This window comes from Corvus brachyrhynchos, unplaced genomic scaffold, assembly GCF_000691975.1.
Source record: "Corvus brachyrhynchos isolate BGI_N302 unplaced genomic scaffold, ASM69197v1 scaffold17, whole genome shotgun sequence".
Classification (NCBI taxonomy): Eukaryota; Metazoa; Chordata; class Aves; order Passeriformes; family Corvidae; genus Corvus; species Corvus brachyrhynchos.
The window spans coordinates 175846-201809 of NW_008240046.1; the positions used below are offsets into that span (position 1 = coordinate 175846).

Below are 25964 nucleotides of genomic sequence, written 5' to 3' on the forward strand. Positions count from 1 at the left end.
GCCTTCATGTCTGACAAATGTTGCTTGTAATGAAAATATTTAGGTACTCCTAACTACAGAAACTCTCAGATATTGCTAAAATTACCAGCATTGCACAACACTGAAGGCAAAATGAGTGATTGTCAGGAATTTCTGTGTTCCAAAAAGCCTTATCAACTCTAGCTTCTCATCTTTTTAAAACTCCTTTCTGGGCCTCAAAAAGTACTGACTTTCTATAATGGGGTGCTATCGTTTCTCTTCCAATCCTTGACCCACATGATACCAGCAGAATTGACTAATTTTCTATTTGTCTGACTGCTGTTTCCTGCAAAAACTCTTTGGACTATAATCTATTTTATGGCTAATTCTTAGATTTAATTCCCTATCTACTGGCATAACTGACAAAATGAGGGCAGCTAAATAGCCTTCCAAACTCCTCACCCTATTAAGGGGCAAAGGAATTTAAGGACACAGAGAATGCAGATATTATACAGATGAGCTTTCATGCACCAGATTTTTTGACACTTTTTTGGACTTTTTCAGCATTCTTACCCACAATTTGTTTTTCAAGGTTTCATTGCTTTATTTCTAGTAAGAAGCAGATATCTGTTCCCTGTCTAGGGAATGGTAGATTCAAAAATTGCCTGATTATACCTCTGTGTCACCATTCTCTGCATGTGACATGCAGAAAAGATAGCCAATTCTAATACAACTTCAGAATAGAAGGAAAATAATAGCTCATGTGACCTGAGTCACAAAGTATGAAGTACTTAAAACTTACTAAAAGTGTGTACTGGAGCTAATTTCTGAGCAATAGTTCAGAGGCTGGTACTTTTTCATACCTGTTCTGGAGTACTCCTGACCTTATTTTGCCTTGCCTTTCTTATTTTTGAGAGTTACTTAGAGATTTTTCAAACAGGCCCTATGTCAGAGCTAGATTTTTAGTTCAGTGGGATGCCTATGCAGTGCAGTAAGGGAGACTTAAAGGAATACAAGAATATGCAAAATTAAGTGGATGTTGCTCATTCTTTAACTCATTCCCATTCTAGAAGGCAAAGATGTAAGATGAATTGGATCTTCTTCATCTGTCTGGAGTTGGTGAATCAAGGTATGAGTGAGAAATAAGACTTTAATTTGTTGTTGGTAGTTGTCAGTAACAATCCTCACAAACCTAGTGCCAGTGTGGAACAGAGATGATTAAGGCTTCCTAGAACCACACACATACCCCTGGAGTGCTGAAATAGGAGGAATTCCTGTTTCCATTTACTGAGTTGTGGCCCAGCCCAGCACTAAATTAACAGAAAAAAAAGGCAATTTCTCTAATAAATGTAAATAGAATAACTAGAAATATATTTAAAAGTACTCCAGAGTTGTATTTTATGAAATTGACCATAAACAGTGTATTAAATTTTCACTCCATAAAAAAGAAAGAAGAAGAAAAAAAAAAAAAAAAGAAGCACTCTTGGAGAAGAAGAAAGAATAACTCTTAACCAATCCAATTGAAATACGGTATGATTCTTCTTGACCTAACTGAATTGCTTCCTGTTCGTATTTCCTTTAAAAACACAGTTATAGAGATACTGAGTGAATACACTGAGAGACAGACAGTTCTTTTATTTTAAAAATCCAGTGGAAAAACATGTACTGGGAAATTGATTAAATCATGCGGGTAACAACAAATTCAGCAATTCTATAAAAATTTCATATTTATATGATAATCCGTGGGCATAGGCCATATTTGAATCTTTACCAAATCATTCAGCATGGTGTAGATTGTGAAAAGGAGATCTTATAGATCTTACAGATATAGACTGTATGCTTTTCTCCACATTTTTGCCTCTGACAAAAGCACCAAGTAAAAGAAGGTTCTCCCAAGTACTAAAATAGGCTGTAGCAAAAAATTGGCAAAATGAAACACACACATGCCAGATGGCTGTGTTTCCATGTTCCAGTAGAAGGGTGTTATAATTCCATTCTTGACTGCAGTTCTTTACATAAAAGACACCAAAAATAGAATGTATTGCAAAACCATATTCGACCATGAGTATCAGTTTTAGGAGTCCCAGTACATAAAAGGAAATGCCTGATACATCACAATTTTTTTAAATGTTTAACACCTCTTTAAAATAAAGAATTGAACACAGGCCACATAAAAATCTCTCTAAAGCTATCCAACAAAGAAACACTTAATACAACTTTGAGTTTGAGCTCGCAGTCCTTTTTTGAGATGTTGGGTGTCTCGTTCAGTCAGAGCACACATCTCTTGAGACAACCTAGTGAGCAGAACAAAATTTTCCTTTTTAAACAGTGGCTAGCTGTCCTGTTTTGCACACCAAATTACATAGAAATTCAGAAAAGGGTTCAACTAATCAAGAGATATTAAAACCTACATTTCAGACCTATACTTCCTATAAAGGCTGTTCAGCCACATATGCAGGTATTTCCTGACCTAAACAAGAGCATGCAATTTCTGTAGCATAGCAGACAAAACATTTTGCATATGGTCTGAATTTTGAGATCATTTCATACCAGAGATACACTGAACTAAAAAACAAATTTAAAAGAGGGCAGTTTGGAAGTTTAGCAGTTGGGTTCTTTCCTGCCTGTTCTCCTGGCCAAAGCCCTCCTTCTCCCTCTTAGCGTAACAGAGATTTGGTAATCCAAAAAAAGAATTTCTCCATTATGAACTATTGCTAGTAGAGACATTCTGAAGTGTTGCTTTAAATGTAGGAGTTTAATTTCAGCTTTAAAATTCACTTTGATTGTCCAATACGAATCGGACCATGAATACTTTATGCCAGTGTCTGAAAATTCATATTCTACTGCTAGTCATATTCTTTCAACAGTATTTTAAGAAAGTAGAGTTTGAAATAACAGGACTTTCCAAAACACAGAAATACTTCAAATTCATTACAGACATGAAATTTCTTATGGTTAAAGAACTTGAAAAAGAAATAAGGTTTACAGTTTAAAGTTGCATGTTCCCAAAAGCTAATTTTTTTTTCTGTCTGATCTCTACAAAGTGAATGAGGAAAATATTTCTGTTTAAAAGAAAACTACGAATTATACAATCGAAGATGAATACCAGTAAAATTTAACACTCTTACTGAAGATACTTTTACTGAAATAAAATTTCTTACAGAAGTTTGGATAAAGGGAAGGTAAAGAGAGAAATACAATTTTCTAATAACAGGTTAAAGCGAGACAAAAGTAGGATTTGGGGATAAAAACTGTGAAAAAAATTAACTGGGTAGTTAAAATTACAGTAAAGGTAATGGAAATAGTCACTTTGAAATTTATTACACACAGAAAGAGTGGTCTTTGAAAATAAGGCTGGCTTCTGGAAATAATAATTCATAATAGAAGTAAATTGTCATTTAATTTTTCTGTGTTGTATCAGAATTGCATTGAAAATTGAAAAGCAAAGTATTTTGAGCATAAAAAGCTGAGTAAATATATGAGAAGTGAAAGACATTGATACCAAAATATCTTCAAAAATGAGAAGGAACACATGAAAAAAATAACTAGTTACATGTATTTGTACAGGAATCTTCACAGAGTTAACTGAAGACAGGAGAATGGTGTTTCAGGGTATGTCTCCTCAGGACGTCACTGGCATACAGGTACAGCTGACAAGCTACATTGATCTAAGTCACCTTTGCATGCTGTCAAACTTAGCACTCCATTTCACTTCACTCTGCAGTTCATCGACTGTTCACACTGCTTGTATGTCAGTTTGCTCCTGGGCTCTCTTTTGAACTGTCACAGCTAATTTTCTCTTAGGGAAACTTCAGGTGGGGATAATTTACTCCAAAGTAAACCTATAGGCAGTATGAAGAAGACTGCAACAGGTCTGTCTGCACATCTGCACCACCTCAGGCTGACACACACATACGCATGCATGGTACACACAGAGTCCTTTGCTGCAAAGCCAGACCTTCACTGCCCAACAGTTCTCATATCACACTGCCAGCCATACAACACACACCTTTGGTGCAATTTTATAAAATTACCACTTGTGGAATAAAGAGGGTCTTAGCCTTCCTCAAGCACCCTAAGACCTTTGGGGATGGATGATCACAGCAACGTAGATCACCAGCCATTCCAGAAACAATACAGCTACCATTAGTGATGTGCTTAGTCCAAGCCAGAAACCCTCTTACTAGCTGTTCTATTGCACTGAATACATTCATATTTAGAATATCCACTCCTGTGCCTGAATCAATACAGCAGGGTTCATATAAGAAGACAGAGCTTGCTGCATTCTGGCCAGCTCTATGCTGTGCGCATACACTGGTAGCTTCTCAAAACAAATATCTAAATTTAAAGGTGTAGCAGTTCAATATCCATCCAGAACATGCTCCCAGGGCAGATCCACTTGTTGGTGGATTATTTAATTTTTTTCAGTTCAGAACATAAAACCTTCACACTGTCAGTGTCATACATATGATATTGTATAACATTTTATTAAAACATATCTCAAAGTTATTTACAAAGGAAGCTACTATCTTCCAAATACTAACACTACCATGAGAAAACACTATTGAGTGCATGACGAGTTTTTCAATCTCTAACTTATTTTCCTATTCACAGCATAGGGACCTGGATGATATAGACTGAAGAGTCTGAATACACAGTTCATTCATGGAATTAATTTCTTAAAAAAATCAGGGTGTATATTTAATATCCAGGGTCCACTGGAAATGCATATGATAATATATTAAAGACATCATGATAGGACTAAATGACGATTCTGCAACTATTTCTTTGTATGAGTACATATCTCTTAAATTATATCTTCTAATTTTTTTATATTTACTTTTAGCTAACACATAACAAACTTCTTATCAATGTCCTCACTCAAATAGATATACCTGAATACATAAACCTCATTTTTTATAATACATGTAGTATTTTTCATAGGAATAAGATAGTATCAGGCTCAACACCACTATTTATACCTATAGCCAAAGAATTTGTGTTACTTCCATTTTTTTCAACATTTTTCATGTGAAAATGACAACAACCTGAAACTAGTTATATAACAAAAATACTACCAAAATACATTTAAAATAATTTGAATACTTACTACATTATTTATCTCCTTTCCCTAGTTATAGGAAAACTTTACAACACATGGGTAGTAAAAACAGATGAGGGGAAGAGTAAAATCAATAAATATTTCTGATAATGGGACCAAAACATATTCTACTGTGGCAAGTTTCCTATTTACTTAGAGGAGGAAAAAGAAAAAAAAAAACTCCAAACCAAACAAAAAATAATGGTGAGAAAGCAAAAAGTAAAAATGCTTTAAAAATGATGTTTCAGCTTCATGGCTTTGACACAACGCTGGCTTTCCCCCAACATTTCTGCAGAACAGTGTGTGGAGGCAGAATGCTTTGCACTGCTTCTAGGACATACACTTTCTTTTGCCAACTGCACTAGAGCTCAGTAGCACCCTCACACAGCCAATACATGGTCAGTGTTTAAAGTTTACTCTAAAAAGACCCACTCACTAAATTGAAGGGAAATCAGAGCTCACATCTCAAAGAAGATTTCACTCAAACCTATGTCAATTTAAATCATCGGCTCAGCACATTCAGACATTTCTGGTATGTTTAGGACATTAAGCCACTCCTTCCAGCAATGCTTGAAAGAGACATTTCTTCTTCCTTTCTTCCATTCATTTGAAATCAGTTTCTTTCACCTGGAAAAGCATGCTGGAAACTTGTGAACTGCAAAGAGTTATTAAGATGAGTTAGTAAAAGAAGTAGGAATAGAAATCAGGAACTCTAGGCCTCATTCATGTACCTTGAGGCTAAAAGAGAATTATATATTATGAGTTATCCTATATCAGATACTCACTATTATACATTACAGAAAAAAAAGCCTCTAAAAAATTTTTATGGTCATCCTTTTTCCTTGATTGACAATGCCAAGGTATCAGCATCTTTTAAAAAATGGAATAAGAAACTACTGTATATTCCATGCATCTTAATGTTTCAATCTATATGAAGAATTCACTAAGTTTATTATACCATCTACTTGATTTGAAGGGGGAGGAATTAATGAAATGACAGAATCTGGTGAGGCATGTCTCAAAAACTTACTGATTAAATTACTTGTTCTGTCACTGCAGTGATAACATTTGAAAAAGCCTCTACTGATATAAGAGAACAGATTTTTCATCACAGAAATCTATCTGTGGGGAAAGCAAATTATTAGCTACAATCTATATTCAATATATTCTTTCACAACTAAAAAAATAAAGTCCATCTGTAAAAGAATCCTCTACAAACAGAAGGTAACAGGAAAGACAGGTATTCTCGAAGCAGTACCTGCTTCTGGTCATTCAGGCTCAGCATGAAATTAATCCTTAGGAGAATTTCATACTATCCTGAAAAGTTTAGAGCACATTTTTTATATATATAAGACTTTTACAGCAATGATTTGGATGTTTTTTCTTCCTTTGACATTATTAGGGTCATTTGTAAGGCCTTTGGTCTTATGATGGAAAAGTAGGGAGTTTTCTACTGCCATCTGTTGATGAGTTAGGAATAGAATTGAAGTCCACAGGAGAATAAGCTTGCTCCCACCATCCTTTGGTAAGCAAGAGGAATTGAAGCTTGGGAAAAAGTCAGTCGGCATTAGCTTTCCTTGGGAAGCCCTCCAGGACTCATCAGAATAGCCTGCAAACTCACAATGGCATGGAAAGAAAGAAAAGGTTCTGTATTGTGGTTAGGGCTTTGCTCAAAAGTCACATGATTGATCCCATCTTGCCACCAAAAATTTTGTGAGGAAGACATCTTTGCAATAAAAGAGCACTGTGTTAGGTTGGCAGAAGGCAGCAGCAGAAAGCCTAATTGTGGCTGTTAAAATCCATTCTGACATGTCCTGAAGATGGCAGAAAGGTGCTCTGGATGGAAGCACTCTTTCAAATATGCAGTGTCCCACAGTTACTGCACTGCAAAAAGGCAAAGCAACCACATATATTCAAATTCAATACTTAAAGGACAGTGATTCTAGTGGATAAAGAACATTGTTGTTTGGTAGATAGTTTCTGCAAGCACACAGACTGAATATGTCTACATTGGTATTTGTAACCAGTTCTGGACGGAAAATATAGTAAGATTACAACTACAGTCATTGGGAGAGGGTATTTTTATAAACATATATCCTTAATATATGATCTTTGCAGAGAATTACAGAAATACTTTCTGTATTAAAATCTGATTTATAAGAGAGCACAATTTCTTGAAGAAGCCTAATAAATCTACTTTTGCTGCTTGGTTTTAGCAGCAAGTCAGCTTCTGTAACACTTTCTTCAGTACTCACTGTAACTTGACTTTACATTCATCAGTACTTATACATTTCTAAGAAAGATGTAGTTAATAGTCCATTTCTTTAGCCTTTCTGGGAAAAAAAGAAAACCTTTATGTAAACTTTTTAAAATTTTAAAATTAACTGAGTCTAGTAGAAATCTGCCCCAATTACCAGTTTAGTAGATGTAAGGTAGTGGAAAAAGTTGATATCTAACTTCAACTGCTCATTAATAGAATGAAGTATGTTGTGTTATTCTTGAGGGAAGTTTATTAGTTTCTGTTCTGCTCTCTGCTTCACTGGTGATGTGACACATATCTCCAGAGTTACTGGCTGGGAACCGATGATTTAGAAAACTCACAGGGTGGTAAGTGTTCTTATAAACAACTAGCTAATTTGCTCCTGGGAAACTTTTTCATGCCCAGTTGTCAAAGATTTGCAAGGCTTATAGAAAATTAGGTTTAATCAGAGAAAGAAAAAATTAATCTGAAATTAAAATTGAAGTTCTCCTCCTGAAACTCAAATATTTCACAGGAAACACAAAGGACTGATAATTTTGAATCTGAATGATCACTCATTATGTACTGCAAGCGGAATACTGATGCCCTTGTAAACTGCTTAGACCATGTGAAGACTTGATCAATAAAGCACTAGCAAGAGACCTAGTCACCTAAGGGTAACTCAACTCTCCAGCATAATACAATGTGCCAACACCAAGCTACAACTAGCATCAGGAAAATGAGTTATCTTACAAGGGATGTTGGCTTATTTAACCTATTTTACTGTGAGCAGAGAGACAAATCACTGGTACCAAGATTCCCTGGGCACTCCATTGTCTTTTTCTCTGCCATTTCTCTTTTTTTCACACTGTATTACTTGACCATCTTCTTTCCTTCAGTTTGCTCCTGCTGGCAATGCCACTCTGGGCACAGAGCCTCAGTCAACACATTCATTGGACTGTACTATGTTCTGTGCTTCACCTTTAATACTGGCACATCCCTCTGGTGAGAGCAGCCCTGCTCATTGGGAAGCACCAAACTGAAGGGCTTGGGTGCAATTGCTGTTTTACAGCACATAAACCAGTGGCTGATGCTTTCTTCCAGAATCTTTCCCCATATAACTTACTGCATTTTTTATGCAATGTTGGTATATTTGTCTCTGGTTTGTATATCATTAAGTATTTGCATCTGAATAAACATTCCATGTTAAGAGGCCCAGAAAAGGCATTTAATTTTTTTAGGCCTTTTAAATGGAGGTTGAATTTAGATGTCCTTGCAAAGCCCAAGTAGGGCTCTATGAAATTTCTTTCAGATAACCTGACAGAAACATACAAGTAAAGCTTTTGATTTTGAAATTCAAGCACAAATCCTATAGTAAAATATGGTTATGGAAATTCCTTCAGCATTTTTCTCCAGGATGATTTTTCTTCACAAATTTGCCTGATGATGGGTCCTTCCAAAAAAGAAGCTATATTTTTTCAGAATGTCTAGTTCTTTATTTCTCTAAGACCTACAACAGTGAACAGCCCAAATTTGATCCATATCTGATGCTTTCCTTTATTGTATGTGAGAGACATAGTCTTGCAATATTTTCCTTATTTCCTCTACCGCTACCTCCACAACACAGTAACCTTCACACTGAATGAGAATAGCTGGATACAGCTTCCTGCATGGCTTCTCAATTGCTGGCAATTTAGTTGGCCAGATGGGGTTTCTATGGAGAAATGTGAAGGCTAAGTGTGCCCCTGCAGAGCTCTTGGCTCCTGCTGACTCAGCAAGTTAAGGACATAATCAAACAGTACAACTTCCACCTCTTTTCTCTCCTTCTTTATAACCCCTTCTATTTTTCCTTCTTCCACTCATCCAGGACTGTGTCTGTACTATTATTTCGGGTGACGCGCTTTTTTTCCCAATTAGGATCTGCAGTAGCTTGCAATTAAGGAAGTCTTTACCACTCTTACTCTAACTTCCTACAGGGAAAATGAGAAGTCACAGAGACTACAGAGAGGCATGAAGCTTTAGCAGACACAGGAAGCAGCAGCTGTGCGTGGAGATAATATGAAATGGTAGGACAGAGCCCTTCAGCCAGGAATGGAGGATAGTGCAGTGTCTGCATATTGTCTCTGTATGAGTATCAGAGTGAGGCATCAGTTGGTTTCTGCTCTTACTGAGACTAGGAAAGCATTAAGAGCAGGAGCAGCAGCTGAGATATAATTTTTTTCCAGAGAAGCCTTAAAATAGACTAAGTGAGGGCACATATTGAGGGAAATGAGATTTAAGCTGCATTATAAATGGAAATGTCTTCAAATGGCATAATTTTGAAAATGTGCTGAGGCACCAGTCCTTTTAAAAGTCATGGGAACATATTCATTAACCACACTAAAGTAAAGGAAAGTCCCATAATACAAGCTTACATTTGCAACTGATTGACTTTAGAATGCCTTAAATTGACACATAAATATCTTTATAAAGGAGAGACAGCTCTGGGAAACAAAACACTGAAGAAAGCCAGCCAGTAAAACTAAACACCTTATCAAGAACAGGCTACCAGCAAGTGAAATTTTGGCCAAAGTATACTTGTACATCAAACATGAGAGCTTGGCTGTTTACGTTCTTCTTTAAAATGAAAATATGCCCTTTGTTTTAGAAAGATATGTTATTTTCTTCCAAAATATATCTCAAGTTCAAAAAAACCAGCCACAAGATGGGAATATTTTTGTCTCTGCCCACCTTACAACCAGACTTAATGAAGAATTACTAACAGAAATCTTATTGTTGTAATTATAAGGCACAAGCTGAACATTTGGAAGTTTTTGTTTTCCCTTTATGGAGAGCAAAATATTATTTTTAAAACAGTATTTCATGATCAATTAGTCCTCATTTTGGCCCAGAGGTTTTTTTTTTTTTTTTCTTTTTTTTGAATTAGCAAGTGAAAATTATAGCAACCTTGAATGGTGGTTTTGATATGAGCACATGTGTAGTGAGAAAGCACTACTACATGGGCTGTTCTTCATCTCAGACCTTAAATTTCCAGCATGAATGGGGATCGGTAATGATGTTTGCATTCTTCTACACTCATTTAGTTGGCATCTAATCCTTTTTGCTTATTAAAGCTAAAACTAATTTCTAAAAGCTATTTCTGCTTTTAAAGTACATATAACAGGGAAAAAAAATCAACATAAATTATTTACTCCAAGTATTTCTATTGATGAATCTGAGAAAATTGACCATATTCTCTGTATTGCTGATAAATAATTCTGACTTGTTGACAAGTCTTGTGGTTTATGAAATTTTACAGCAGCAGCTATTTGTCAAATATTCCCTTGCTATAATCAGGTGACCACATATATATAGAAATATATTCAAATATATACATACAAGCATATGTATATATGTTATGCAGGAATCTCTGAAATGGGGTCTATATAAATTAATTTTTCTGGTTAGACTTTCTTGCATTTCCCTCAAGTGGAAGTCAAGAGAAATGGAAGTTTATTTCCATTCTGAAGTTTACTGTCTTATGTCATCAAGGTGCTTTCTTCCTACTGGACATATACAGCATAGTGGATAAGAGGCCTGCTGTAAGTTGAAAGGGTGGAAGCTTTGCTGTAACCTAATAGGCTATTTAATTGAATATATGACTTTAAATAAGTTTTCTGAACTTCTAATATGTTTTATGTTATATATTCATTTCAAAAAAGCAGAGATATCCCTGGGTGAAGGGAACTTATTCATGCCTTTTCCTTCACAGATAAGTTTACAGAACAATACTTAGTTAGGGTATCAATGTTACCTCTCCAGACCTGACCTCTTCCTTTCATGGTATACATTTCATGTCTGAATCTTCTTTCTTTCAAGTCTTTCCACTAAATTATATTCCATCTGTGAAGCCTACAAAGCCTTAATCATGCCTTCTAACAAATGTTATCACACTTATATAGCAAAAGATGCCCAGAGAGAATCATAGAACATTTGGGAACTTCTACCATCTGTGCATCTCCCACTTATGCTTATTCAAGAGTTCTTCCCCACACTCCAGTTCCTTCTTCTCCAAAGTGTTGATACCGAAGTACATTTCCTTTTGTAGAGATAGGGATGTTGCTGTCCTCTGTCTGCAACAGAAATTACTATATGCCACATAATTATAGTAAAAGGACATTTTTAGGGTCAAAAAATTAAATTTTCATTTCATAGTTAGAAAATTATTAAACAAAGCTATAGGTGTAATCTTAGTTCCTGTACAAGTACCCGTACTTGTGAAGTCTGACATTGTCTTTCATTAGAGCCATATTTTTCCCCTCAAGATCCCTACTTGCTTCATTGTACAGAAATGACCTTCTCTGATATTAAATCAAGGCAAAACCCAATGTTCCACAGTGTTAGAAGGTTTTATTTTAAAGCTGGAGACTGACTATCACTTCCGGCATAGAATTCCCCCATGATACCACAGAAGAAAACATTTTAATTGTCATTTCACCATATCTGAGATCTTGCCTGAAATCATGAGACTGTTTTGCTGAAGAGTGAACATTTCCAGACACACCTTATGTCAGTGAGAGTTTTGGCTTGGATATGTAAAAGTATGTAATTCTAAACACTCCTCAAAAATATGGATCTTAAAGACTCAAATTTAGGTATCTATAAATCTAGGTATACTAGATCTATGGATATTTTTTACCTGAATCTCTGCAGTACCTTCCCATTTTTAATATTGGAATCACGATAGCCCACAGTATAATAATATTTTTCACAAATTAAATAAATTTTAATTTTTTTTTACACAATGCAGTTATATACATCATAAAAAATTCCATTTAATAATTCTGTGTCCAGGATGCTGTTCTAACAGTGTGCGGTAAGGCCATGAAACAAATACTGAACATAAAAAAAAAGTTTCTGATTAAGTGAAATCTTATATATTTCTTCTGTGTAATTAAATAAAAATATGGATTAATGTGTTCAATTTTTAAATTTCTTTAAATTTCTTCATTTGCATTTTTTCTTTTCTTTTCTTTTTTTCTTTTCTTTTTTTTCTTTTTTCTTTTTCTTTTCTTTTCTTTTCTTTTCTCTTCTCTTCTCTTCTTTTCTTTTCTTTTCTTTTCTTTTCTTTTCTTTTCTTTTCTTTTCTTTTCTTATTCTTCATTTACTCATTCTATGTAATTCCAAATTGAAATTCAATGCAGAAAGAATACATGAACATGTAATTAGATTGTAATCACTGAACTAAGGGTATGCTGAAAGTATTATTCTGGTATTTTCTAACTTCTGAGGGCTATATTGAGTACAATGTTCATATTTGGCAACATGAATAGTATTCTTGATACTAGTTTTTGGGTTTTTCCTTTTTTTTTTTTTTTTGCGCGAGAAGAAAACATTTTAATTGTCATTTCACCATATCTGAGATCTTGCCTGAAATCATGAGACTGTTTTGCTGAAGAGTGAACATTTCCAGACACACCTTATGTCAGTGAGAGTTTTGGCTTGGATATGTAAAAGTATGTAATTCTAAACACTCCTCAAAAATATGGATCTTAAAGACTCAAATTTAGGTATCTATAAATCTAGGTATACTAGATCTATGGATATTTTTTACCTGAATCTCTGCAGTACCTTCCCATTTTTAATATTGGAATCACGATAGCCCACAGTATAATAATATTTTTCACAAATTAAATAAATTTTAATTTTTTTTTACACAATGCAGTTATATACATCATAAAAAATTCCATTTAATAATTCTGTGTCCAGGATGCTGTTCTAACAGTGTGCGGTAAGGCCATGAAACAAATACTGAACATAAAAAAAAAGTTTCTGATTAAGTGAAATCTTATATATTTCTTCTGTGTAATTAAATAAAAATATGGATTAATGTGTTCAATTTTTAAATTTCTTTAAATTTCTTCATTTGCATTTTTTCTTTTCTTTTCTTTTTTTCTTTTCTTTTTTTTCTTTTTTCTTTTTCTTTTCTTTTCTTTTCTTTTCTCTTCTCTTCTCTTCTTTTCTTTTCTTTTCTTTTCTTTTCTTTTCTTTTCTTTTCTTTTCTTTTCTTTTCTTTTCTTATTCTTCATTTACTCATTCTATGTAATTCCAAATTGAAATTCAATGCAGAAAGAATACATGAACATGTAATTAGATTGTAATCACTGAACTAAGGGTATGCTGAAAGTATTATTCTGGTATTTTCTAACTTCTGAGGGCTATATTGAGTACAATGTTCATATTTGGCAACATGAATAGTATTCTTGATACTAGTTTTTGGGTTTTTCCTTTCTTTTTTTTTTTTGGCTAGGTCATTTCCCAGCCAAAGCCAAAACAAACAAACTGAAAAAACAACAAAAGTTGAGTCATATGTTCTATTAGTGATACTTATGTGGTTGGTCATCAGGACCATATAATTTTGATCTGTTGAATAAACCTTTGCAATTTGAACTAAATGTATACAATGTTACCATTGCTTAGAGAGAGAATAAACAGGATTATTTTATAGCAAATTTCACAGCTATTTTTTGACATCACTGATATCTGGAACAGTCAATAGCATTTCTTCATCCTTTTCTCTCTGTTCAGATCTAACTTTCATCCCTCTGTGCTCAAACATGGCAGCTTCCTGCTCACATTGTTATGTCCTAGGAGAGAGGTCACATAATACCAGAGTATTGTAGTTTTTTGACAAAGAGATTAAATTGTCAATAGAATCTTAGTTAACCACATGTTGGGCTACATAAAATGTGCATAAAATATTTGAGGAATTTATTCTCAAAAAATGTTAAGTCCTTACCATTCTTATGCAAATGCAGCATTTTAGTGCATTGCAATTTCAACAAATTTGAGTGAATAAATTTTAATATTCAGACAAAAAACTCCCAAAAGTTAGCCTCTTAAAAGCTCCAGTTCATAGTGAAATGTATAAAAATGCTGAAAATATTTAAATAAGATTGCCGATAAATTTCATCATGGGTAAAAAAATCTAGCTTCATTATCAGATATCATTGAATCAGTCTTTTTTCAAAAATTTAAATATAGCTTTAGACATCTAAAGAAGTTATATGCTAAAGCTCAGTAAAGTAATAAGAAACCAAAGAAAGGGATATATTATTTGAAGTGTCATGAAGTCATAATAGTTATCATTCTTACTTATAACTTTCAGAGGAGTAATAATGCCAAGTTAAGTTAATAACTTCTTCCAAGAATGACACTAGATGAAAACTAAAAAAGTTTTCTTCTCAATACTTTGTATTCATAAACTTTTTGGAACTGCAATAAATTAAATATATCCTCCTAAAGTTACATTATGAGTCATGCAGTCCCCCTTGAGAAAAAAGAATAGACATTTAGTACAAAAATGCTAAAATGTTTTTAAAAGAAAAACAAAAGTTAATAAATACAATACTAATAACTTAAGAAGTAGCTTCACCCAGCTGTGTTGATGCATTAAAATTGGAACTCCATCAGCTTTCCAAAATCTGTTTTTTATCATTTATCCCTTATAAAATTTTTATTTGTCCACAAAATTAAAAAAAAACAAACAAAACACTTCCTATCTTCACCTCCCTATTATTCTATTTCTAATCTTCTCATTCTGATCCATCTCTGCAAATTTCTCTAAGGTACTTGGTACAAGAATTTTCATGGAATGACTTGTTCTAATGTGGGGAATTTATTTGTTCATCAAGGGCTTTATAGATATATATATATATATGCACATATATATATATATATACACACTATCTGTATATTCAGCTTGGCAACATCTGGCAACTGGTAGTATCGCTTGTAATTTGGATTGACTATTGATATTCTATGTGGCTCTGCTCTTGTAAGTGCCAAATCCATATTTTCAGAGTCTTTTTACGTGTTTTTTATTCTATCTGTGTAATATCCAACTCTTTGAAAGTGCAAAGTTCCTTCTGGTCAGGTATAGCTTCCTTTGTTCTGGAATGATCTACTTATCTTCACTTTCATTGCCCTTCTTCTAATATGAAGCATTCAGACAAGCAAAATAATGAGTTTTCAGATGATAATGTAGATGATATATAGATAATACATAGACAAGACAGACAAAAAAACATGCAGTGGCAAAATAGCCAAATATGTTCAGAGTGTATTCTTTAATGAAGTGTCAAATGTAAACCTTTAGATTTTATTAAAAATTTGCTAGGAAAACATTGTTTCCTCTTTTGCACAAAACACAAAAATAAGTCAAATTATAATTATTTCTCTAGAGATACCCAAATAAATTGTGTACGTTACTTCAGGTCCCAACAAGGATTGTGACACTCAAATGAACAAAATGATCAATGAAAGCAAAGCCATAGAAAAAGAATTATCACATCTGAAATGAAATTAATTCAAAGACTACAAAATATTCTAAGCCAATAGTCCAGACAACTTTCACTGCAGAGTTCCAAAGAAATTAGTACATATATGTGAAGAGTCTAGAACAAGGATTTTTAGTAAGGCTATGAGAATGATAATTTATGGAAAATAGCAAATAGCCTGCCTACATTTCAAAAAGGAAAGAGAAGAGAGGAAATAAAGAATGTGTCAATAGATTTTTTTATGGGTTTAGAATGCAAAGTTTCAAAATAAATTTTGAAGCTAAGAATGAGTAATTGAACAGAATCACAGAATCATTTAGGTTGGAAAAGACCTCTGAGACCATCAAGTCCAGCCTTTGACTGATCACCACCTTGTCCACTAGACCATGGCCCTAAGTGTCACATCCAGCGATTTCTTGAACACCTCCATGAATGGTGTCTGCACCATCTTCGTGGGCAGTCCATCCCAATGTTTAACAACCCTTTCTGATGTCCAGCCTGAACCTCTACTGGCACAGCTTGACTGTATGTCCTCTTGTCCTGTTGCTGGCTGGCTGGGGGAAGAGACTGAACCCTAAAAAGGCTGAATCCACCAAGCTAAAATCTTCTTTCAGGCAGTTGTAGAGAGCAATAAGGTCCCCTCTGAGACTCCTTTTCTCCAGGCTAAACAACCCCAGTCCAGTGCTCTCTCTCAGACACTCCTCATAGGACTTACCCTCTAGACCCTTCAACAGCTTCATTGGCCTTCTCTGGAAATGCTCCAGCACCTCATTGTCTTTCTTGTACTGAGGGTCCCAGAACTGGACACAGCACTCGAGGTGTGGCCTCACCAGTGACAAGTACAGGGGGACAATCATTTCCCTGGTCTGCTGGGCACACTATTCTTGATAAAAGAAGTACAGAAGTACAGAGAACAGAAGTACAAAGCAAACTTAATAAAATCTATCCAAATATATTTGAGGGAAGATACTATCATATATTGATATCTTTAATAATTTATCTTCCATCAAAGGCAAGAAATCTAGACTTCAAAACAGTTTTTGACACAATCTGATATGAAAAGAATTACTTAAGATTGAGAAGACAAAGAACTGGTTAATCAGGAGAGGACAACAGGTTGTGTTACGTGTTTGCATCATTAGATGGAAGCTGCTAAGGGGTTCTTTAAGGGTTGTCTTGCAGTAGAACTTTTTGATATTTAAGTTAAAGACTAAGTCATAAAACCTCAGAGCATACTGCTGAAATTTGATGGCAAAGCAAGTCTGAGAACCATTGAAATGATAAAAAAACCCAAGAAGAATCAGATGACCTTGATGACTTCTATAATATAAATGGAATTAAATTTAATAGTACAAAGAGCAATGTAACTAGATTTTCATCTATAAACTGTGAGTTTATCAGTTGAAAATGACAGAGAAAAAGAAAGATGCAGCCAATCTACTAAAGAAGGACTACTAGTCATCAAAACATGATATAGCTATGAAAAATGTTAATACTGAGGATTAAACAAGATATTTCTGGGTTAAAGAAAGAGATATTTGACACTACCACATGAGGTAGAATACATCTTCATGATGAAAATCATAAACAATTCCTGTCCTCCATATTAAACAAGGATTCACTGGAAACATCATTAAAAATGTAGTGGAGGTGAAGGGGAAGTTCATCAGCATGACGACAGGAATGCAGAACTTAGTTCATGAAAGGAAATTGAAAAATCTTGTACTATATTGCAGAAAAAAACCCAACCCTAAGATGAGAGAAATTTGGTCTGTAAACACATGAATGGGTAAAAAGAGCCTGCAGTTGTTTATAATGTATTGAACTTTAAGATTAGTATCAACATAAGAATTTTACATATATATATACAAACACATATTTTAAACATATGCTTTTCATGCAACATGAGTCCTTGCACTAATGGAGGATAGGACTCAGTGCCCAAGAATGCCAGTTTATTCTGAATCATAAACATGATCTCTGGGGTCAACAAAATAACATTTACACCAAGTGTTTTAATGGCATTTATTCTGATTCAAATGCACATAATTTTCTTCTTCACTCATCTGTTTAAGATCTACATGAATGCTTTAAACATCATTCACAACTAGGTGCCTAATGCAAAGCTTATTTAGTCAAAGTGCTTCCATCGACTTCTGTATGCTTTGGATTAGGTTCTATATCCTTACCCACAGCCAGCTGCTGCAGGCTGCAGTTTTATCACAGTATTAGACTGCTTTTCTCTTTTCCCCATGATCTTAAAGGGAAAGAAAGAGGTATACTTTGGCTTGCCCTGTCCATTCTTTAGTGTGTGAGGTTTAGTTTGTTGAAGAGCAACTTTTTAATCATCTCACAGAATGAATGAACTACAAGATATGTCAGGTTTCTATCAGAAGATGAAAAATGTAGAAACTTATCAGTACCTCTCTTCCTCTGGATATATTGTAGGTCAGAAAAACCCACTCTGTACAGTACTTATTACTCTTATAAAGGATGCTAAAAATATAATTATGCAAAGAATTATCACCAAGAAACTTTGCAAAACAACTAAAGCAGACATAAAATATGGCTGGCTGTGCATGGCAAAAAGTGCAAGTGAGACAGCAGGAGAGCAGATGAATCTAATTCCAGGCTATGTTATCTTCCTCACAGGAAGGGTGGCTACAACCCCTTCAATCTTATTTTGGAGAGTTAAGATAGCAGTGCAAAACATTTTAGAAGCAAAGCTGATCAGGTATGTACCAGTGCTTAGCAGCCTAAAATATATTTGGCTACTTCTATTGGTTCTAAAAGGATCCTGTTTTAGTGTGATGGAACCAGGGCCGCCTTCAACTTCTAATTACCATTTTGGCTAAATGCCAAAGCTGTTCACTAGACCGGTGCAGTAGGCATGGATATATACATTTATGTTTTAACCTAGTTCACAGAAAGGTGCAAGGGACTCCACTTCTTCATACTTTCTCTTGCTCACCATTAACAGTTGATGGTAGCAAGTGAATAGCTTTTACTTTTGTTCAGTGAATAGTCATGTCTCTGATAAGGTCAAACAATGAATTAAGGAAAAACTTTGTCTGCTTCTGCACTGTACAGCTGAATAAGGCTTACAGCAACATGACCTCTAAGGATTCTAATGTTGCACTTTTCACATGAAAAGAAATGACAAGCCTAACACTATAAAATACCTAGTAAAGCACTTTTAAACATTGCAGAACAAAGCCAAATGGCCTGTCCAATAAGCAATCAACAGCTTGATCCCATTCTACATTACTTTTCTTGCCACCATATTTATTTCCCTAATATAGAACAACAGTGTTCTATACCCTAGTTTTTCAATACAACTATTATTCTTTTTTTCAGCCAGAGAGCTGTAGTTGTTTTGATAAAGCAGACAGGAACATTAAAGCTCCCAAATAAGTGAGTGTATGTGTAGATTTATAAATTTCATTTTAGATATTGTCAATAACCTATATTGGCATTAACCTACAGAAAGGAATAGAGCTGCACAGCGTTCAATTATCCATAACAGTGTTTGAATTATAACATCAAAGGTTCTTCTTCAGAACTTCTCAGAGTTGCTATCTTGCTTGGGTATTTCATGTTCTGCTCAACAGGCAGCTGACACAGTACAGTCATGAAGACATGCCAGATCTTTTACACTCTCCTGAATTATATTAAAAATAAATTAAAGCTGCACAGGATGCACTAAGAATATTAGACAAAAGATTTTATGCTCTTGCGATTTTCATTTAAAAATGAAAGAAAACTTTAATTCACAGAAAAATTATTTGTAGCATCTTAAAAATTCCGATTAAAAATGTAGAGCATAGAATGGAAAAATCATATTAGGTCATGAAGTCTTCAAGAGTATGTTGAGGCAAAACGGTTTTACAAAGTCTGTGTACTCACTTTGGTATATAAAGGATATCTGACAGAAGTAAGTGAGAGCACAAGCTTGAAAATATCTGTATTTCAATATATCTCTAACCCTTCCGTTTATTTTGCTGCTATCCATCAAATTTTCTGACACAAGATTTTCTTTTTATATGTTGTTCTCTGGAATAAAAACCTGTTTTAAAGGCTTCAGAATGAGTTCTTTGACTTTCCAGCAATCCACCAAATAAAGGAGAAATGATTGCCACATATTTAAAGATAAACTTTGAGGTGAATCCAGAATATATTAAAAGAACATAAAGAAATGCAAAACTATGGTATAATGAACCTAATCTGGAAAGAGTAATTTTTTTAGTGGTTTGCCTGGGTGACTGAACAGGTCATTGCACTTGTTTTTATCTCATAGGGATAACTTACAAAGCACTTTGAGACCTTCGGTGTGCTCACTACTGATATCCACCTTGGAAACATTATATAAAAAAAAAAAATCCTTACATTATTTCCCAAAGTAACTGTCCTGTTCTCTGTTAGTGAATCTATATATGTATCAACTATACACATTTAATATTTTCAGTGACAATGAACACATTTTTCTTTCTTTGGCAGTGCTACCTGGTTCTCATACATTTCATTTAAATTAAGTCCAGCTTTAATTATCGCTCCTGAATGTCTCATTGTATCTCTTTCTGTAGAATATATACTAATGACTCATAATTTCCCTCTATTTTTATAGGAATTCATGCAAGCTTACCCTAATTTTTTTTCTATAATTTGCTTTGCATTTAGAGAAAATGAACAATAGTTTAATTTAAAATTAAATTTATAAAATAGTGGGGCTGATTGCAGCCCTCATTTATATCCCTGAAAATCCAGGAAAGTTACCAGTTGCATATGAAGCATACATTTAACAAAAATCTGCCTCCTCTCATAAAAATTTATATGATTTTTTAAAGACCTTACATTAATTTTTCCCTCTGATTTGAATCATATTCTGTCTGCCATTTCTGCATGATTATGAGTGGTTAGATTTTTTGTCAACATCTATGAAAAAAAAAACCAGTCTGTAAAAGGCCTTCCATGACAAATTCTATAGAGAGAAAGAAAGAAAAAAAGAAAGAAAGAAAGAAAGAAAGAAATCAATCTCAGTATTAATAATTGTGATTTGTAAGGAATATTCCTTAAATATTCCTGCAAAAACCTTAGTAAACAGAATCACTACCTTTTTGGCTAAATATTAATTTTCATCATTCTTTATAAATGTGAGAACTCAGAAATGCTGATGGAATCATGCCTATGCAAGAACCTTTCATTTTGAACAGACTTCAGATACAACTTTAAGAATGAACAATTACAGTCGTGAGCGATTTAACCACTGTTATCCAACACAGATTAATTCTGCTCTGTCAGTAACTTTTATGGTGCATTATCTAGCTCAAAATTCTCAAAGAGAGTAAAAGAGAGGATTTAAACAAAGTAACTGGTTTCATGCTTAGCTAGCATTCAGTTAAATAAGCACAGATGTGGGTTTTATCTGCTTAAAAGTAAAGTTATGGTTTTCTTATTTTAACTTTCAAGTTTTAACGTCCATCAGAAAGGCTGTTGCTGCAATGAATAATTTAATCACTGCTGCCTATTACACGCTACTACACAGCAAGCATATTTGCAAAGCTGTGAAAGACACTGGCCAAGTGTCAGCCCTCCCTGTAACTCAGCCGGCCTGGCAGTATATCCACGGCAAGGAACTCAGGGAGCTCCGAGGCGGCCAGAGGGCAGTTGTGGTAGGGAAGGGAGTGAAGAGGTCACAACAGAATTGCACCAGATCAGCAAGACACTTTAGAGAGATGAAAGGTCACCACGGGCTCCGTGCTGCTGTGGTGTCATTTCAGCTGCTTGTCCCTTGGTGGAGTTCTTGAGTTAGTTTCTCCTTTCCGTCAAATGGCTTTAACTGCTTCTTGTGGGGGTTCTGTCCTTGTTTTTACCCTGCTTTCGAATTTTCTGTCGTGTTTACCGTATTTAACCTTTTCCACGTATTATTTTGAATACGTTACGTTCAAGCCAATATGATTTTTTTCCCCCTTCTGAAGCTTCTTTTTCGTTTGTGAGCGCAAATAGCAATATGCAGCATGTATTTGTTAATGTATAGAGTGGTATGGATATGTATATAATCTGTCTCTCTTTAACCAGAGATGGATTCCCACTGCAGATCCCAGAAGTAATTTTCCAGTGAGAGCCACTGACATTCCTAAACTGTGAAAACCAAATTGTCGTGGGCTGAAAGCGACAACTGCAGACGCGAGTTCTGCTGCCGGCTGCTGAAGCCGGGCTCAGCCAACTCATGAAGATAAACCAACCATTAATTATATCTGCATATTTTAACGATGACCCCTGTCTTTCCAATCAACAACTACAACAACGACAACAAAGCCCCACTGCAGAGCATCAGGAGCTTGGGGGATGCAGAGAGCCGGGGAAGCTCCCAGGCTGCTTTAGGATTTCCCCACGTACAGCAGGCTGCGATTGTCAGCAAGACGGATTCCTTCCCACACGCAAGATGCTACTTCGGTGGCCTTATCAGATGTTCCCTTTAAGGACACAAGCTCCTATTTCCCCTCTGTATATCACCAGCATTTCGGGCTATTTTATTTATTACAGACGATTACATTTGTGATCCCTCTTCCCACTTGATCTCACCAGATCAGGAGGACAAATGCCGTGTCGTGTCTGAGCGCGTGTGGGCGTCTGTGTGCATCGGAGAGGGGGGGCAGCCGGGAGAGGGGGGGAGTTACACTGCGCAACAGATTTGCCCGAGAGGGACAAACCTCCCCCGCTTGAAAGAGTTGGGCTTGTTCCGACCGACACCCGGGAAGCTGTGGGCGCAAGGGCCGCGGGACCGGGAGTCTACGGTGCCGGGGAGGGGTAGAGAGGGTGTGGGGGTAATTCTACTCCCTCCCCGCTCGAACGAGCGGGGTGCGGGGGACACACGGCCAGCACAGCCCCGTCCTCCCCCCGGCAGCCGGGGCACGTGGACCGGGAACAGCGCGGCCATCCACCATGCAGCGCACGTCGGGCCCATTTCCCACGCCGGCCGCCTGCCCTGGGGGAGGATGGGAGGAGGGGAGGGAGGAAGGGAGAATGATAGAAAAGGGGGGCCGTTACCTCTGCTCCGAAAGAGGAACCAATCCACTGTGAAGGACGCAGCACTCCCGAGCAGGAAAGACATTGCACATTCAGAGAGAGATTGCATGTGAAGACACTGCAAAAAAGAAAGAAAGGGAGGGGGGACAGGGGGGCGCAGACCGCGTGTGAAAGGCATAGTGTGTGTAAGAGAGGCCAGTGAGGGTAGGAAGGGAAGGGGGAGCAATTGCACATGGCAAGAGAAAGAAATCACTCATTCGCTTGAAAGAGGCTCTCGCAAAGCAGACCGTAGTAAAAACAACGGGGAAGGAGACGCAGGCAAGAGGCGAGCGTCCATGCCGTGCAACAGCCCGGAATCCGATTAAAGTTTATGGCGGGGAGGTTAAAAACGCTCTCATCCCGCCCCTTCCCTGGCGAATACATTAAGTTTCCTGGCTGCGTTTAAAAACACAAAGGGAAGGGAACCGCTGGAGCTGCGGTTCCCAATTGTATTTCCAGTGCAGGGAGCCAGTGTAACGCAGTATGCTGGTATTCCTACGTACTGGCATGTCTGGATCTTACACTGAGAGCAAAATTTCCTCCTCTCGGTGCTCCAGAACAGCGAGGGGGAATTTTGATAAATTCAAGTTGCTTGGCAAATATAATAGGGATTTGGTACTAATCCTACTTAACCCGCTGCGAAGGCGCTGCGCTCCCGAACCCCCCTCCTCCGTCCGGGACTGCGGCGGTGAGCACTGAGCCTGCGCCGAGCTGGGCTTTCTCGCTGATGCTGCATATAGAAAGCCGAGTGTCTCCAGCATCAGCGGGGGAGGGTTTTCGTGTACTGGCGAGGCAGGGAGAGCGGCCGGGGCCGGTGCCAGGGCCGGAGGAGGCGCCGAAGGAGCAGCCCTGCAGCCCTCCGGAGAGGGAAGCAGTCCCTCCCTCCCCAGCGCCGACTCCATGCGGCGCGGCTCTGCCCCTCTGTGTCTCTGGACTCCTCAAGGAAAGAGGTGGCAACCTTCCCTCCCTCCTGCAATCACTCACCGCCCCAAATGACAAAGACACGCTGTGACCGTTGCTTTGAACCACCTCAACATATCCGGCCGCTTTTTGCTCAAATATATCATCGCGATGAAAGAGAGACATTTCACTACATTCGTCTGCATGCGTTTTTATTCAAAATAGCCATTTGTAACGAGGAATTCACACACAAACACATACAGAACCCGCAACAACTTGTTTTCCCACATGTGTTCACAGTGGGAGAAAGAGCAGCTGGATTCCTGCCTTCCCCTCGCTGCGCGCACGCACACACACACACACACACATGAACACACCCGCACACATACACCCTCATACACGCGCACACACACAGCCGCACACCAGGTTCTCTCCCCATCGGCTGCCCCAAGCTCGCCTGCCCCCGGAGTCTCCCTGTTTTCCCTCCGGGCTCCGAGCAGAGAGGACAGGTAAGGAGCCAGGCATCATCAAGGGTAGGGCAGGAGCACACAAAAGCCATAGGCTATTAAATGGCTCAAAGTCAAAAGGAGACGCGAACTAGGGACGCCAGAATAAGCAAAGTTGAACCGGAGAGCTTTACCGTTAAAGTTTATTTCCCACTTACCCAGGTAGGTGACGCTACATTTTAGCAATCATCGAAGCAGCAAGTCTCTGTTCAGAAATAAATCTGTTACTTCTTACATGTGTTTATTCTGCTAACCCTCTCGCTCCCTTCCTGATCATCTTCTTCGAGGTGTTTTTGCTTGGTTTTTTTTTTTTCTCCTAGGATATCCACAAACATGCTGAAAAGACACATTCAAAACATGGTAATAGGAAGAACACAATCACAAAGACGGGGAGGCTGAAAAAGCACTGGGAAACAGGACGAAAGTCTGAGATCTAAGGCAGCCCCCCTGCCTCCCTGGAGTTTTATGCAGTTACAGTGACTGCAGCTATTTCACAAAAGCACCGACACAACAGGGGAAGGTGGGAATCTGCGAAACGAGTTTCCTTACCAGCTTGATTCCGCAAAATGCAGAATAGAAGAAAAGAAAGGCGAACAAACATTTGCTTTAAAAATCGTTGCTCGATTCACAGTGTATAGCGGACGTGGGGAGGGAAAGGGTAGGAGAAAATCACTACAGATCACGGGTTTAAGAAGGCAACAGACGCAACACTCGGGCGTGAAATGAGGATCAGTTTGGAGGACTGAACTGGTGTTTTGTGATGAGCAGCTATCCCACTTGCAGCACTAGCAGCAGCAGAGACAGAGGGTAAGACTGAGCTTTCTGGAGTGCAGCTCTTGACTCGTCCTCCCTCCTCCTCCCTCCCTCCCTCCCTCCTCGTCCTCCTGCCCCGTTCCCGAGCCCCTCGCAGCCCGCGGGAGCAGCGGGGATGGAGCCGGGACAGGGCGGGGCTTCAGCAGCTCCCTCCACTTTGGGCAAACTTGCCGGTTTACCTCTTCTTCTTTTTTTTCCGTTTCTTTTTTTTTTTTTTTCTTCCGAGTGGGAAGCTTCTCAATTGCCATTCAACATTTTAAAGCACAAGCCGCTCTGCCGTGAAAGCGCCTGATCCACACTTCTCTGAAAGACACAGGAGGGAATGCACAATTGCAGATTTCACCCACTGTGGCGGTGCAGATCACAGGAAACAACTGACTGATACAATTTTATTTGCAAATAGAACTCTGTATTATTTTTTTTTAATCGCGTTGCGGGTCTTTTCCCCTCCCCTTTGCCATTCTGCTTTATATGGATGTAATTCAGAATCTGTGTTAATTCACATGGGGGATCCAGTTACATCTTGTTCCGCTCCGGGTATAATTACGAGAGACCAATAATCGCCTTTGGACACATAGTTTTGTTGCTAACCTTTGAACTGAAAGGATCAAGTTCAGATCTGGTTACCTGCATTGGGACGGGAAGGAAGAGGAGAGAGAGAGAGAGAGACTGCAATCTCATTTGTGAATCGCTCTCAGTGCTGCAGATCCAGATTGCTTTAACACATGCAGTGCAAATGCAGGTAAGGCACACACACAAACTGCGGATGCAAAAACAAACTTGGGACTGTTGTGTGTCTATGTTCTTATCTCCAGACTTGCAAATTCTGGGCAAACGGCTTCTGCAGTTTCTGTATCGTTGCTTTGTGACTAATGACCTTGCGCAGAGTTGTTAAAAAAAAAATCCGCTCCGGAGAAAGAGCTGAACATTTTAGGCGATCTCTGAAGATGGACTTGGGTGCTTTTCTGCCAACCAAAGGGGATATTCTGTGGACTGCACTGTAATATTCGGGGTTCTTCTATCAGCTGTGCAGCTACCGACATTATTGGGATTTTTTTTCTTTA

The 25964-nt window shown here is 37.3% G+C and overlaps 2 protein-coding genes across 9 annotated transcripts in view; one reads left to right on the top strand and one right to left on the bottom strand.

Moving 5' to 3' along the window:
* LOC108449138 overlaps window positions 1-23777 on the bottom strand; it is a 63065-nt gene extending 39288 nt beyond the window's left edge. For 6 of the 8 annotated variants that reach the window (XR_001865266.1, XR_001865265.1, XR_001865263.1 and 3 more), the window contains exons 1-2: window positions 23310-23777; window positions 22664-22760 (exon numbers count right to left, since the gene is read on the bottom strand). Coding sequence is in view for 3 of the 8 variants with exons in the window: in XM_017744387.1 (XP_017599876.1) it covers window positions 22664-22760; window positions 23310-23767 (555 nt within the window). In the remaining 5 variants the exon portion in view is untranslated. Of the gene's footprint in view, window positions 1-13346; window positions 13925-22663; window positions 22761-23309 lie in introns of those variants that run through there. The other 2 variants (XM_017744389.1, XR_001865267.1) reach the window with 2 other exon arrangements.
* A 1164-nt stretch (window positions 23778-24941) lies between these two features.
* Window positions 24942-25964, top strand: part of PCDH7 (protocadherin 7) — a 272817-nt gene continuing 271794 nt past the window's right edge. The window contains exon 1 of the mRNA XM_017744386.1: window positions 24942-25964. This exon is cut by the window's right edge and continues 1161 nt beyond it. The gene's annotated coding sequence lies outside the window, so the exon portion shown is untranslated.